Here is a 15535-nt window from a genome sequence, read left to right on the forward strand (position 1 = left end):
AGAACCTGTTTGCCTTGTGAGCGTGCCCTCATGCAACCACTTCTGCCAACCCTCCCTAACAGCTTGGTCAGAATATCCTAGATGGTGGGCAATCGGGTGAAGCAACCATTCTGCTTCTCTCATTCCAAAAATGCGCCCCCTCTCAAAGTCTGTTAATTGGGCAAAATGTCTTTGAGTGTGTTGTAGAGGCGTCTAGTTGTCAACAATCTCTCGACAAGAGGTCCACTACACAAAAGTAGTCTCTGCGAGTATTTTTATGGGACAACGAGGAAAGCACTTTTACAGTCTCTGATGGCAACACCCAATGTATAATCAGACCACAAGTATAATAAGTTACACACCTGCACGAGATATAACAGCATGCAGAGTTTTGCCGCAATTCGACATTTCTATCTGGGTGCATTATTTTTTGTGTGAGTGCTTATACATATTTTTCAATTACTGCATATTAGTTTTTTTTAAGTTTTACTTTTATGCATAGACTATTAAAAGTCCCTTTAACCAAGTGCCCCCACTATAGACATGGCATACCCACAGGATATCTCCTAAACAACCTGCCATCTAGGCCTTTCCTCGACTCAAACTTTTGTCCCAGTATGGTAATACGACTAAAATGTATTCAAATATTTCTATTTAACTCATTGAATCAGTAGTCTGTGATTGTGAATCCAGGTTGCAGGTTTCTGTGGGATTACTTGCACAAGCTTCTTGATGACAAGCGCTATGAATCATGCATTAGGTGGGAAGATAAAGAACTGAAAATCTTCAGAGTGGTGGATCCAAACAGCCTTGCTGCGTTCTGGGGAAAGCACAAGGTACAGTATTTTCATATCAATGTACATGGAAGCATGCAATCTTTACTGACTTTACATATTTAAGGGTCTCAGCAGGGGCGTACCAAAAGGCTCAGGGGCCCGGGTGCAAAGGTTCGCCTCGGGGGGCCCTCCCGGGCCTCCACCCCACACTCCCCCATACCCATACCTAGATCGTGCTGCATACATTGTTGTGGAATTCAATGTTCCGTCAATATGCTGTGAGGCTCCAAATCAGAGGTGGTTATGGCGGCCGCCGTGAGAAAGCAATGAAACACAGAGATCAGGCCTGTGTCTAGAAGCAATCTGTGTTTATTCTGTACATTGTCATTTCTTATACAAAAAATAGAAGGAGTATCAGTAGGCGTATCAGTAGGCGTATCAGTAGGCATATCAGTGCAAAGGCTAGTGTTACAAAGTTCAATCTGTTATACTGAGGTCAAAGTACTAAGGTGGTGAATAATTGCGTTTTCTCAATAAACATGGCTTCTTTTGTTGGAATGTAGACTGACTGTCTAGTACCTTGATTCTTTATCACAATCTAACTTTTAATCACATGCCCTAGACAGCAGTTAATGATCGAAGCATTCCATTATCCTTTGATCATTGTAACGAGATTAACAAGATCTTGGAGACATGATGGACATTTAAGATTACACCTCTACTTAATGTAATTAAGTACTAACCTAAATGTACAAGCATTTATCAGAGCTTTTCATAGGACACAGAATAGAGTGTACAATTTAGGCCTAAAGCCTCCGGAAACGTGTATCAAAGATACATACATATATAAATTAATATGTTCATAACCCTCACAATCCCCCATTTGAAACAGTCCATCTTGAAAAGAGCCTTTGTTGTGGTACTATCAAGGGTGCTAAGCCACCCCTGCCGGTCTTTCTATCCTCTTCGCCGGATCCCCACTGTTGGTGCGCTTTTACTCTTTTGACTGTTTTAACGATATCGTAGAGGGAGCGATTCCAGATAATTTGCTTGTCTCCGTATCCCACAGAATGTCCATAAGTTGCAAACACTCAAAAGAATGAACAAAAGAAACAGTATTAGTAATGGGTGAAACATAAAATCCATCATCTTTCCTGCTGTAGGTGACCATCCAGTAAAAATATCATACCAGTTATATTCGGTGTCTATCTGGATTTTATTACCTATGCTGACCAACTTATCTCCTACCCATATAGTTTGTTTTTCTAATTCCATAAGGGAGAGGTTAGTAACATCCAAATGCTTTTGAAGGTGTTCAGTGTCTTTCATTAGTCTTACAATTCTACCCAAGGATATAGTCAGATTTGACATAGGGATAGCATCTGGGTGCCAGTAATACTTTATTGCAGCTTCAGCATCTGGCAAAAAGGTGTAAGTTTCTGTAAACCAATGTATCACCGATATGTTCTGTAAACATCCAGAAAATGGAGTGGTGAGATTATACATACTGGTGGTTTTAGTTTGGTTGGTAACAAAGCATATATATTGGGGGCCAACTTCTATCAGCATATGGAAAGACGCAGGTAGCACCGTCCAATCACATATGCTGACTGAAGGCTGCAGGAAACATGGCTCATATGCGGCTGTACTCCATCCGCATACTAGGCCATCCAGTGTTTCTTCACAGTTCTCTATGCCATGGGTTTTATTTTCGCTATCAATCATAGTACCTGTGAACTTGGGCAACCAATATTGGAAAGCATATAGAGGCGGTCCGAACACCACAGGTAGTACTACAAACTTACACATCAGGCTTGTGTCCTTTACATCATAAAAAGTCATTTCTCCAGTGCAATATTCATCAGAGCATTCTACACTATCAGCCTGGGGCCGTATCCAGGATGCTACTGGAATTACATTCTTGAAAATATTTCTCCACAATTTTTCATTCTTTGTCATCAAATCTGACTGTGCTTTATCCTTCTCGTGAATCATATATACATATTGCAGGCTACATTGTGTATAGTTTATGAATTTACTCATATTTACAAACAAATCATTTTGAACCCCAAAACTCAGATTAAAAAGCGTTAATACATCCTTATTATATCCTAATGCAAGATGTTGGGGGAGGAATATGGAGGGCATCCATTGTGCCTGAATATTGACCAGATTAGACACATCTCTTCCTTCCCCTGCCATCTTATTTTTCATTACTTCTAAATCTATTGAATTTAAAACCCCTGTGCCTGCTCCTATTCCTCCAAGAAGAGTATCGTACCATTCTCTCTTCATTCTAGAGCATGATTTCATTACAGGGAAAGATATATTAAACTGCACTACGGTCCTCTGTTGTTTGGTTGAGACATTTTTACATGTATGGGGGAGCCTAACTAAATTGTCAGTGTGTACCACAGGGGTTGTTTCCAGGACGGTCAAAAGGTTTAAGCACATTAGAGAGTTGGCTATAGGAGTACCATTAATGCACAGGAGAGTATATGTATCTTTTAAAGATATTGTCTGGTTTGTGCCTCCTCTTCCAACTTGGTCACCCTTACACATTAACGTTTTTGAAAGATGCTCATATGTGAACTGCTTATCTATATGAGCCACACATCCTTGGGTTAGTTTATAGCATGAGATATTTACTCTACTGATAATGTTTATCCAAGGATGCTCTCCGTCCTGTATGACATATGAACGACCTTTAAATTTATTGAAGGGGACATATAAGCCACTGGTCTCTCCTAGTGTAAAATTGGCTATTATGCACCTATGATTGCCTTCACATATGAACTCGTCTTGCTGTCTGGCTTTAGTTTTATTTGCCCAACCCCAGTAGCTTCTTACAACACCTCCTTCCTTAGTTTGTGCCAATTTCAACTTTCCCGCTGGCGTCAGGGTCCAGGCCCTGGCGATAAGCAGGAGAATTCCAAGCACCAGGAATAGTCTCATTTCTCTCATATTGTGGTTTCTTAACCTTTTTGCAATGTGAGGCATGTACCCAATTGGTTTTACCCTCTAGTTTGACGGCAGTACTGGTTGTGAGCAGCACTTGATACGGGCCGTCAAACCTTGGTTCCAATATCCTCCTCGCGTGTCTCTTTGTCACTACCCAATCTCCGGGCTGCAGATCATGCGTTCCTTCAAGAGAATTTGGATCTGGAATTGAAGAAAACACTTGATTGTGTGTTGCCTTTAGTACATCAATGTCCATATTTTTATCAAAGTCCAAATCATAGTCTCTGACTTGTGCGGTCAGTATCTTCTTTTCTTCTTTCTTCCATAGTTTGAGGGCCGCTGCCTTTGCTGTGAAGTCTGCGAGGGCGTTGCCTTTTGCTTCTGCAGTGTCGGCTTTAGTATGAGCTTTCACCTTTAGGATTGCTACTTTATCCGGTAGGAGTAGGGCTTTCATAAGGTTCTGTACTGCTGCACCATTCTTAATGGGTTGTCCTACAGAAGTTAAAAATTGTCTGGCCTTCCATATTGGGCCGTAATCATGAGCTATGCCAAATGCATACCTGGAATCAGTGTAAACGTTTGCTGTTTTACCTTCTGCCACTCTACACGCCTCAGTGAGGGCCTTCAATTCCGCTTCTTGTGCTGAGACATGCGGAGGCAGAGCTTCTGCTTTTAGGACAGCATGTTGTGTGACTACTGCATACCCGGTATGGAATCGGCAATCCTCACCTTGGTACCGTGAACCATCTACAAAAAGCTCAAAATGTGCATTGTCAATAGGCGTTTCAGTAACTGATTCAAAACCTGCAGTTTCTTGCTGCATCAATTCTAGACAATCATGCTGGTGTTTTGAATCAAATAAATCAGAATCATGCTGTACAGAATTTAAAAATAACTGATCTGCAGTACCCAAATCCCCCACCCCCCCATTTGAATCGGGATACTCGATTGGAAGAAGAGTAGCCGGGTTCAAGGTAGTGCACCGTTGGAAGGAGATGTTAGGAGGCATGAGCAAGGCACATTGTAACCTCATTTGACGAGCTAGAGACAGGTGTTTAGGTTGTACTTGAGTGAGTATACTCTGGATGTCATGGGGGGTGAGAACCACTAGGGGGTAGTCCAGGACCAACTCAGAAGATTTGTCAACCATTGCTTGTACTGCTGCTACCGCACGGACACAGGAGGGGGCTCCTCGGGCCACCGGATCCAATCTCATGGAGTAATACCCAAGTGGCCGTGGACGTCCTCCATGTTTTTGTGTCAACACTGCCGTCGCATGACCAGAAAGTTCAGTGCAGAAGAGAGTGAAAGGTAGAGTGTAATTAGGAATTCCCAGTGCTGGAGAACTGAGAATAGAGAGTTTTAGTGTATGGAAATTGTCAGTTGCTTCAGGAGTGAGAGAGAAAGGAACACTTGGAAGACAATCATAGAGTGGTTGCATCAGGGATGAGGCAGAACGGATCCAAGGACGGCAGTATGAGACAAGCCCCAAAAAGGTGCGGAGTTTGGCAGCAGAAGAAGGTACAGAAATGGCTTGAACTGCAGCTTTTCGTTCTTCTGTGAGATGTTTGGTTCCTTGAGCTAGGCAATGGCCTAGAAACACAACCTTTTGTTTACAAAGCTGTAATTTTTCCTTTGAAGCCTTGCAGCCATTTTCTGCTAAAAATTTTAGAAGAGAAATGGATGCAGATTGACATGTTTTCAGATCCTCAGCACAAAGCAGAAGGTCATCAACATATTGCAACAGCACAGTTCCATCAGGCGGAGTCCAGGCCTGCAAAACAGACTGGAGTGCCTGGGTGTACATGTTTGGAGAATTCTGCGCACCTTGTGGCAGGACGGTCCAAGCGTATTGTTTACCCTTGAAGGTAAAAGCAAAAAGGTACTGGCAATCCGGATGGATCGGTACACTGAAAAACGCATTTGCAAGATCTATCACTGTAAAAAATGTCGCAGTGGGCGGGACTTGTGCTAAAAGCGTATGTGGATTTGGCACTACTGGGGTGTCGAGTACAGTTACTTTATTAATTTCCCGAAGATCATGTACCATGCGATAAACATCTGGTTGTCCCTTTTGTGTTTTCTTTTTAACTGGGAAGAGGGGAGTATTGGCTGGTGATGTTATTTCCCGTAGTGCCCCCATTTGAATTAAGTCTGTAATTCGTGGGCCTATAGAATCCTCTTGGGCCCTACCCAATGGATATTGTTTTACTTGGGGGGCTACGCATCCTGGTTTTAGTGTGACTACCATGGGTGTCACATTCATATGACTAATATCTGTTTTGGACTTGGCCCAGAGTTCCTGTGGAACTTCCTGTAATATTATTTCCTCTTCTGTAGTTAAGAGGAAAATTGGCTGTGGATCATCTAGAGAAGCCACCATCTGGCAAAATTGTTCTGCGTTTGTTTTTGCAAAATCAATCTGCACTGTTCCTTCTTCAGTAAACTGAATGGAAGCTGACAGGGCAGAGAGTATGTCTGTGCCCATAACTGACAGTGGAATATCATCACTCACCAATAGTTTTGTTAACACTGTCTGGTCTCTGAATTTTATGGGGAGAGGGTCTGTTTCCTGAAGTTTCTTAGGAACTCCTTCAAGACCTACAACAGTTTGAGCTGTATTTTGCCGGTATGCTGGAGGAATTAGGTGGCTTTGGATGACTGAGGTTGCTGCCCCTGTATCAACAAGGAAAGGAATTTCCTTATTGAGTACTTCCCCTTTAAGAAAAATGGCCACACCCTCTTTTACATTGCTCATGGGGAAGAAGGGCAGAGGGTCGCCGACTATTCAATCTTGGTTTTCTATTTCTCCCTTGGCGACTCGTGCTTCTGTGGGTTGTTCACTACCCCTCTGCTGGAGGAATTTTCTACACTCCCGTTTAAAGTGCCCAGGCTTACCACAGAAATGGCACTTAAGGTTATGTTTGGGATGGGTGCCCCATTTTATTTTGTTCTCTCCTGTGCTGTATTGTGCTATCATAACAGAGCTATGTCCTTTTTTGATTTTTAAATTTAGTTCAATGCCCTTGGCTGCTTGCACCAGGCCTGCTGCTTCATATTGTCTCCACTCAGGCTTGTTATCCATGAGTTTAGACCTCAAGGGTTCTCGCAACCCCTCTACAAAGACCATGCTAAGTACATGGTCACCCAATTCTTGTATGCCCCTATACCCCAGATCTGACCAACGTTGTTGAAGGCGGGCATAAAATTGCTCTACACTTTCATCCTTCTCTTGTGTGACATTAGAAAGAGACAGGGAGGATTCTTTTAATTTTTCTTTTGCCCAACGTTCTAGACCAATTAAAAATATCTTACCACTTTTTAATTCTCTATGTTTAATTTTATCCCAATCTGTTCCACAATAGTCTTTCACATAATTTAAAATTATAGTTCCCACTGCCTCCCCTGTTTTTAACATAATCAAAGGACCCAGATCAGCTGATGTTGCAGAGTATGTGTCTTGTATTTGTGCTATCTGTCTAAAGAAAGGCATAGGTCTGGTCATGGGGTCTGGTAATTGCTGTATAAGTGACATATGCTCTTGAGCTGTCCATGGTCTATATTTAACTTTTTGTGAGGTCATATCATATTGGCTCCTTCTGCCTTCCCCCTGTGTTACATCAGCTCCTATACCACTCTCCGCTCCCTGCATCTCCTCCTTGTCCTCTTCTCCATGCTTCCACTCACTAGCCTTGGATCTAGTGAGCATAGGCATAACCGGTTTGTGCCGAGGAGCTCCGCAAGCAGGGCAGCTCTCTCTCCAATCCGGGTTTTGTTGTCCACAATGCCAGCAGGTCCATCCCTCCTGTCCAGTGTTTGACCTTGGAGTGGATGGCTTGGCATAGGGTGGGGGAGACTGTTGGAATTGAGATGAAGGAGGGGGTGGAGGTGGAAGAGGGAACTGACCTGGCAATGGGGGAGCATAATATATCTGTCCTTTGAATTCTTTTCTCTGATATCCTGCATCTTCTATATCTCTACTTGCCTTTTTCCAACTATTCAACATTTCCTGCAATCCATTATCTTTTGCCCACCCAGCATGACTGTCTGAAAACCTTTCCCACTGCTGGAGATCTAATACTCCTGTCCCTTTATATCCTATGTGCTTAAACAATTTATCACATCCTCTACCAACTGCAGCTCTGCCTTCTCTTTCTTGTACAATTTCTTTAGCTGTCTTCCATACCTTATCCTCTTTACCAGCAGTATTGCCCATGGCTGGCGGTTTATGTACACCAAGAGGCTTATTATTTTATCCTTTCACACACATAAAACAATCCCCTGACCGTTGAAATATACAAACGGAACTGCAGGGGGCCCTGTCCAGAATCCTGGCCTTGTTAGGGACTCCTTTCAGCGTCACTGATCAGGTTCCTGTTAACACGGGACACAGAGATTTATATTTGCACCCCGGAGGTCAGGTTCCGTCGATCAGGTCAACTCATCAATCACTCACTCGTGCATAAACAGGCACACATAAAGACAAAAACATTTGAATGTCAGTTACTACTTTTTTTTTAAGTGTCAGTACTTCCTCACTTGTCTGTAAGTGTCGGTACCTCCCAACCCTGCTTATTTTTCCCCCGTCTCAACTACTTCTCTTATACCTATAAGAGGCTCCCATCAGGGATTTTATCCCCTGAAAATTTTAGGCTTCCCTGGTACAATTTATACCATGCCTTCCAGAGATCGGCAAGAGGGTTTCATATTCTGTACACTGACCATGCAAAGTAACAAATAAAGACAATAACAGTTAAAGAACACCTGCACAGCATATTCAGCCCACCATATGAATTCTTAAAAAAAAAAAGCTTGAAGATTTATAAGAGGCATGCACTTCTTACCCCTCGGACAGGAAAGGAGCAGCCAAGAAGCACGGATAGATTGTGGCAAGATAAAGCCTTACCTTACTGCGCAGTTTTTGTAAATCCGTGGTTCCGAGTGGCTCCTTATCCCATCTGGGTCCGGGGGGGTTTGAGGTGCAGGTGGTCCTCTTGTTCCTTCAAGCCCCACGTTCTGGGCACCAATTACTGTTGTGGAATTCAATGTTCCGTCAATATGCTGTGAGGCTCCAAATCAGAGGTGGTTATGGCGACCGCCGTGAGAAAGCAATGAAACACAGAGATCAGGCCTGTGTCTAGAAGCAATCTGTGTTTATTCTGTACATTGTCATTTCTTATACAAAAAATAGAAGGAGTATCAGTAGGCGTATCAGTAGGCGTATCAGTGCAAAGGCTAGTGTTACAAAGTTCAATCTGTTATACTGAGGTCAAAGTACTAAGGTGGTGAATAATTGCGTTTTCTCAATAAACATGGCTTCTTTTGTTGGAATGTAGACTGACTGTCTAGTACCTTGATTCTTTATCACAATCTAACTTTTAATCACATGCCCTAGACAGCAGTTAATGATCGAAGCATTCCATTATCCTTTGATCATTGTAACGAGATTAACAAGATCTTGGAGACATGATGGACATTTAAGATTACACCTCTACTTAATGTAATTAAGTACTAACCTAAATGTACAAGTATTTATCAGAGCTTTTCATAGGACACAGAATAGAGTGTACAATTTAGGCCTAAAGCCTCCGGAAACGTGTATCAAAGATACATACATATATAAATTAATATATTCATAACCCGCACAACATGATCTGCCCCTTGGCGTAATCTTTCCAAACATGACACATTTCCTGCACCACATGAAAATTTGTTTGTAGCGCCGCAGGCCAAACTCACACACACTGCTTTTTACCGCTATTAGCGCGGTGTCCCGAGTGCCGTACAAACCGTGCTACAACACTCCCATTGATTTTAATAGGGTTACTCAAACCTGCGCTCGAACCCGGTGTTTCTAACAACACGATTTTCAACAGCTGTCTGTTCTATTTTTGTGGGGGGTTTTTTACCACACCTCCTCACAATGATGGGGTGCATTAAAAAGCGCTGTCAAACGCTGTAACCTGTGTTTGAAAACACTGCTCAAAAATTCTGGTAAAAATGCCATGATTACAAGCTGCGGCCATGTGTGAGAGCGGCCTCAGGGGGGTCATGTTTTTGTTGTATTTTGGAAACCGCAATTAAGAAACACACATAAAAAACCTGCATGCGGTATTTAAAGACCACGTATGTTATTAAGGAGCTGCAGACACAATTAATAACTGCATGCGGTTTTGATGCGTTTTTTAATTCTGTGTAAAGTGTGAATACAGTAAATCCAGGGAGATGTATAACTTATACCAGAGAGAGTTATGAGATAGATATGAGATAGATAGATATGAGACAGAGAGCTAGATAGGAGAAAGAGAGATAGAGAGAGAGAGAGAGAGAGAGAGAGAGATAGATAGATAGATAGATATGAGATAGATAGATATGAGATAGATAGATAGAGATGAGATAGATAGATATGAGATAGATAGATATGAGATAGATAGATATGAGATAGATATGAGATAGATAGATAGACAGATAGATATGAGATAGATAGGAAAGAGATAGATAGGAGATAGATACACACACACATATACACATACCCCGGGACCTGGACCACTTCTCCTTTATGTTGCAGCAGCACAGGCAGTTACCGCAGCTTCCATTCAGCAGGAGGGAGGGGCAGCACATGATCACATGATCTGTCCCTGCCGACACATTTAACTGCCTCTCTCCTCCCCACCCTGCTTCCTCTCAGGCTGGCCGCTCTGACTGCAGCATGAGTGGAGCCATGCTGCAGAGTGGCCAGCAAATAATGCATTAAATGTGCATATCTGTATGGCGGAGGGTGGCCTTGGGGCTCCCTGAGCACATGGGCTGGGTCGCCATGGCGACCCCAGCGACCCCTCACGCTACGCCTATGGGTCTCAGGATACCTCCAGGAGAGAAACAATCTAATAGATCATGTTTATTAATTTTATTTAAAAATAACTAACCTTATTGGAAATGGGGATTTAATAACTTCTTACACAACCCTGGAACTTTGACACAAATTTTAATTACTCTTTTTGATTTTGCAATGTTTTTGGGTCGCGAAAGAATTTGACATGTTTTTTTTTTCTTATTCGCTAAGCTAAAATATTTTCAATCTGTTTATGTTGTATATTGAGCATCCCATCTTATGATTCTCAAAGGTAAAGTAACACAAATGATGTGTTGCTTAGTTTTTATGTCAGTTTTCATCAACCCAAAATGTTGTGGGGGCCTAAAATGCAGCTACTGACTCTATCATAGTTCCATACATCATATTCGGTCAGGGAGGGGTCGGGCACACACAACCTTTTACACAGCTATATTTGAGGCTGATATTTTTTTACATATATTTTATTTAGCTAAAATCAGAAGCCAAGACAGGCTTTCCAAAGCAAGATCTACATGGCTACCGAGATCTTCTATTGGCAACATGTATATGACTGCAGCACTAAGCACAGACATGAAAAAAAAGCTCTAGATGCATGTTCAGAAACATATGTAAAATTGCAGACCAAGCAGGAACTCAGACTTTGATAAATAACTTTATTACACATCAGTAATTGGCACTTATTACATACATAACGTGAACCAAGGCTGGGGTTCTTACCCTGTAGGAACTCTCCTTGGACCGGCTGTGTCAAAGTCCTGTAGACAATTGGCAGGTGTTTCCTTCTCTGCAGCAAGGTAGTTTGTGGTGGGCCGACCCATTTCTATGCGGATTCCCCAATAGCTCAGAAGCAGAAATGTTCACAGAGCGGTCAGGATCTCCTGACACTCGGACTGCTCACTGCTGTGTGAGGTGTTAACTTTAAATGGATACACCGTAGTTGGAGTGGAAGCCACTGCTCCGACCCCTGTGTAGTGGGCGGCGCTCATTGAAAACATGATTGATTTCATTGAGAGTTGTGTCTGCAATTCTGCTCCAACTACAATGTAACCCGGCGCTGCCTGGAAACCCCTTATAAAGGTCCAGAGTTTTATGAGTAAATTAGAGGGGATTTTTTAAACTTTCTTAACTATATACAATTGAGAAAGATTTTATAGTTTAGTCTTATTAATAATAATAATAATAATAATCTTTATTTGTATAGCGCCAACTTATTCTGCACTCTTCTTTTACTTCATGAAGTTTTCCCAACAAGTGATAAGTCCTCTATAAATGAATAAAGGACAAGTTACAGGAAATCATTTCCAACAAAACTACTAAGAACAAGCCAAGAAATTTCATAACCATCATCTTTAATAGATAGATATTGGCCACTAGATAGCTTTTTCTATTTTGCTGCCTCCTAAATAATTAAAAGATGTTCCTTGTTATCAGGATGATATTGGTTATCATGGTCCCCAACATGATCTATTATTAGGGTGGCTGCACATAAGTGTATACGCAATTGTGCGTGACTCAGCACAACGTATTTGCACTATGATCGATGCGTATCGGCGGATTACTGTTCTTTTTGCACTCGCATGGCATGGTTTTCTGCGCATGGGGCACTACCACACCCCGGTTTGATGAGTTCCAGATGTGTTCATTTTTCCTGCAGAAATGCGCAGGGTATTGTGCATCCCGCTGTGTATTGCATGCACATCTGTGCACCCCCCATAGACTACTATGGGGACCTTTGGCCACAAAAGTAGAGCATTCTACAAAATGTGTGTGCAGAAAAAGGAAATGTGAACAAATGCATTGAAATCAATGGGTTCTTTATTCTGTGTATTGCACGTAAAAACATCTGCAATTACACCCGTGTGAAGCTGCCTTTATTCTCTTCTTATTTATGTGATGCCAAAAGTGGGCACCGCTTGTTGAGGAATCTTATTATAAGACTTAACTGTTGTGAGAATAAAGGATTTAACTATTTCATTCAGAACCGACCACGGATGACCTACGAGAAGATGTCCAGAGCTCTGCGGCAGTACTACAAAATAAACCTGCTGCAAAGAGAATGTGGGAAGAGACTGACTTTCAGGTACTGATTGAACGTATAAGGCGTCACATGTTAGTTTTAGATCTCATATGTAAGAATTCTGCACTATAGACTGGATATTGAAGGATTGAAAAATAGAACATTTGGAACTGTAGCAATAACATTTTTTCAGCCTTGAATAGATACACAGAGTTATATTAGCTCCGTACTAAGATCTGCAAAACACAGACCAAATACGAAGTTGAAATACGCTCGCCTGAAAGTGGCCTTATATGGGAAGTGATTCAAAGATTATTGTATCACATCATAATGTGTTTGAAACTTATGGCGCATTCATAGAACGCTATTTTCACGTGCGTTTTGTGTAATGTGAGGTGCACAAAACTTGCATGCATATGAGATCTATTCTTCTATTCTTTTGAATGGATTCATTCACATGAGCGATAGATTTTCCCTTTAACCATTGCTGCAAGAAAAAAAAAAATCGCAGCATGTTCTATCTTCGCCCATTGTTTTCAATAGGACATTAAAAGACACTTCTGATCTTCTCGTGCACGTGAAACACGCACCTGAGGTTCGGAATTTCAAAAAAGTGATTGTTTTGAATGGGAAACCTCACATCTCACTTGCGTGCACCTCACACCCTGTGTGATGTTTTTGACGGCCCCATTAAAAACAACGGCCAAGCGTTCCCAGGGAACACTCAAAGATAGTGTAGTGGCCCAGTAGATCCACTCCTGGCCCCCTCCATAATGTCATACATGTCATGTCTTATGTTGGTGTGCTGTGCAAAAGTGTCTAGTCATTCTGTTATGTGTATTGCACAGCTGCAGCGTGTGATGGGTTGTGTTTGCAAAATACCAGCAGATTGCCTGTGAATGTATCAGTTTATGCCCTGTCACATTGTATGAGTAAGAGTATAAATAGGAGTGTCTGAGAGTGGGAATTGAGTTCCATGTCTTCTGGGTTCCTGATAAAGAGTGCCAGCTACATGAGGGTACCTTCAACCCTCATGTAGTGAAGAATGGAAGAAGAAGAGAGGTTTCCTGGATTGACTGTTCAAGCATGAGAGAAGAGTGAGCCCCAAGTAGAGAGGGAGAGAATGTTAGTAAACCATGAGTGAGTTATTCCCAAGGCCCAGTGCAGAGGTACTCGTCTGAGACTGCCGGTTGGAGGTACGCATCTTCAGTTGTTGACACACGAGCATCCTAAAGTCAGGAATTACCGTGTGGAGGTACTCTTACTCAAGTCTGTCTTAATGCCTGCACTTGGAACATTGTTTATTCTGCCTTGTACTGTTGGAGTTTTATTCAAGTAAAGTTTTGCCAGACCCTGACCATTCCTAGGGACCTGAGGTATGTTATATCTGTCTGCGGCTCCTTTATTCTCTGCCGAAGATCATTGCAGTGTGTAACGGAACGGTGGTGTCACCCGTGACAACTACTATCCCTCTTCTACCGTTTATTGGGCATCCCTCTACTAGGGGTGTCCAGAAGAGGCCCAGCGTTAACCTGGCCGAGGCTACGTGCGTCCCTCCGGGAGGGAGCGTGGTGAGTGCCGCCGTGACAGGCCAGCATCTTTCCCTCCCCGCTCCTTAACGTATGCCCTATGTTCGGGGTAACCCTATGGGACGCTGCAATAGAACATGCCACAATTTTTTTCCTGCATCGCATTGCTCATGTACTGTATATGACCCCATTCAAAAGAATGGGTTTCATATTTGTGCGAGATTTGTATGTTTCTTGGGTCATGTAAAAGTGGCCTTAGATGTAATAAAATATCATGGACAATATATAATACATAAAGTACAACTCTAAATTATAAAACTTTGTTCACATGTTAAAATCATGTATTGGTCCACTAATTCACCATAAACATTTCTTTTAGGTTTCTGAGGTCACCTAGAGAGATATGTGCACCACAGAAGATCCTGGAATCGCAAGATACGTACGACTCTAATGAAAATGTCATAGACGCAGAATAGAAAAAAGGGTTGGAGCAAAACCTGTGTGAAAAGAGTGGCCCAAAGTAAAGGCAAGGGCCGTATTCGTTAGTAGTGTACTGCCAGTTGGTGCTGCCAACCAGATACCGCTCCACCTAAGTGAGTGAACGGAGAAATGCAGCAAAGGAAAAACTGGTGGCTCAGCTTTATTTGGTAATATAAGCAACGCATTTCGGGGTGAAACCCCTTCATCAGTTCAGCTGGATTACATACAGTCGGAGACCTGGAGAATGTGAGGTCCCAACGGCACTGCCCTGGCTGCTGCACTTACCATCGATATCCCATATTCTTCCCCGGCAGTTAGGACCTCACGTTCTCCAGGTCTCCAACTATCCAGCTGAAATGATGAAGAGCTTTCGTCCCGAAACGCATTTTCAAATGCTTGTTGCTTATATTGCCAAATAAAGGAGAAGTCGAACCTAATTATTCTAAGAATGTGATTGCTCCTGGAGCGCTGAGCCGAGCCACCAGTTCTTTGGTGCCTCTCTGTCCAAAGAAAATGTAGGCACTGTTTCACCTTGAGATATTTTATGCCTGGAATTTATATATACATACATATATATATACACACACACATTATATATATATATATATATATATATACATACACACACGCACATATATATATATATATATATATATGTATATATATATAGCAGATTGGGAATGCGACTATGCTAATTGATTGGACTACTCGCCATGGGTCACTGATACTTGCTGTAGTGGGAGGCTCCATAGGGGCACTCTGTTGTGGCGGCTTCTAAGCCTACAACGGCCTCTGCATGTGTTTGTTGCACTGGAACGAGTAGTAAAAGGTTTGATGCACATAAGGATGTGTACTTTGGCTCAAAATGTGTTGTACTTGATGGAATTTTTTTGCCACGATTCTGGCTTTACTTTCATACTAAATTCAGTGCTTTGAGGTA

The 15535-nt window shown here is 42.2% G+C and overlaps 1 protein-coding gene across 2 annotated transcripts in view; it reads left to right on the forward strand.

Annotated features, from left to right (window-relative positions):
* Positions 1-15159, forward strand: part of LOC136625689 (transcription factor ETV7-like) — a 55462-nt gene extending 40303 nt beyond the window's left edge. For both annotated transcript variants that reach the window (XM_066600105.1, XM_066600106.1), the window contains exons 6-8: positions 673-815; positions 12549-12649; positions 14495-15159. In XM_066600105.1, the coding sequence (XP_066456202.1) occupies positions 673-815; positions 12549-12649; positions 14495-14591 (341 nt within the window). In that variant the 3' untranslated portion in view covers positions 14592-15159. The remainder of the gene's footprint in view (positions 1-672; positions 816-12548; positions 12650-14494) is intronic.
* Positions 15160-15535: the final 376 nt, after the last annotated feature.

This window comes from Eleutherodactylus coqui, chromosome 4 (assembly GCF_035609145.1).
Source record: "Eleutherodactylus coqui strain aEleCoq1 chromosome 4, aEleCoq1.hap1, whole genome shotgun sequence".
Classification (NCBI taxonomy): domain Eukaryota; kingdom Metazoa; phylum Chordata; class Amphibia; order Anura; family Eleutherodactylidae; genus Eleutherodactylus; species Eleutherodactylus coqui.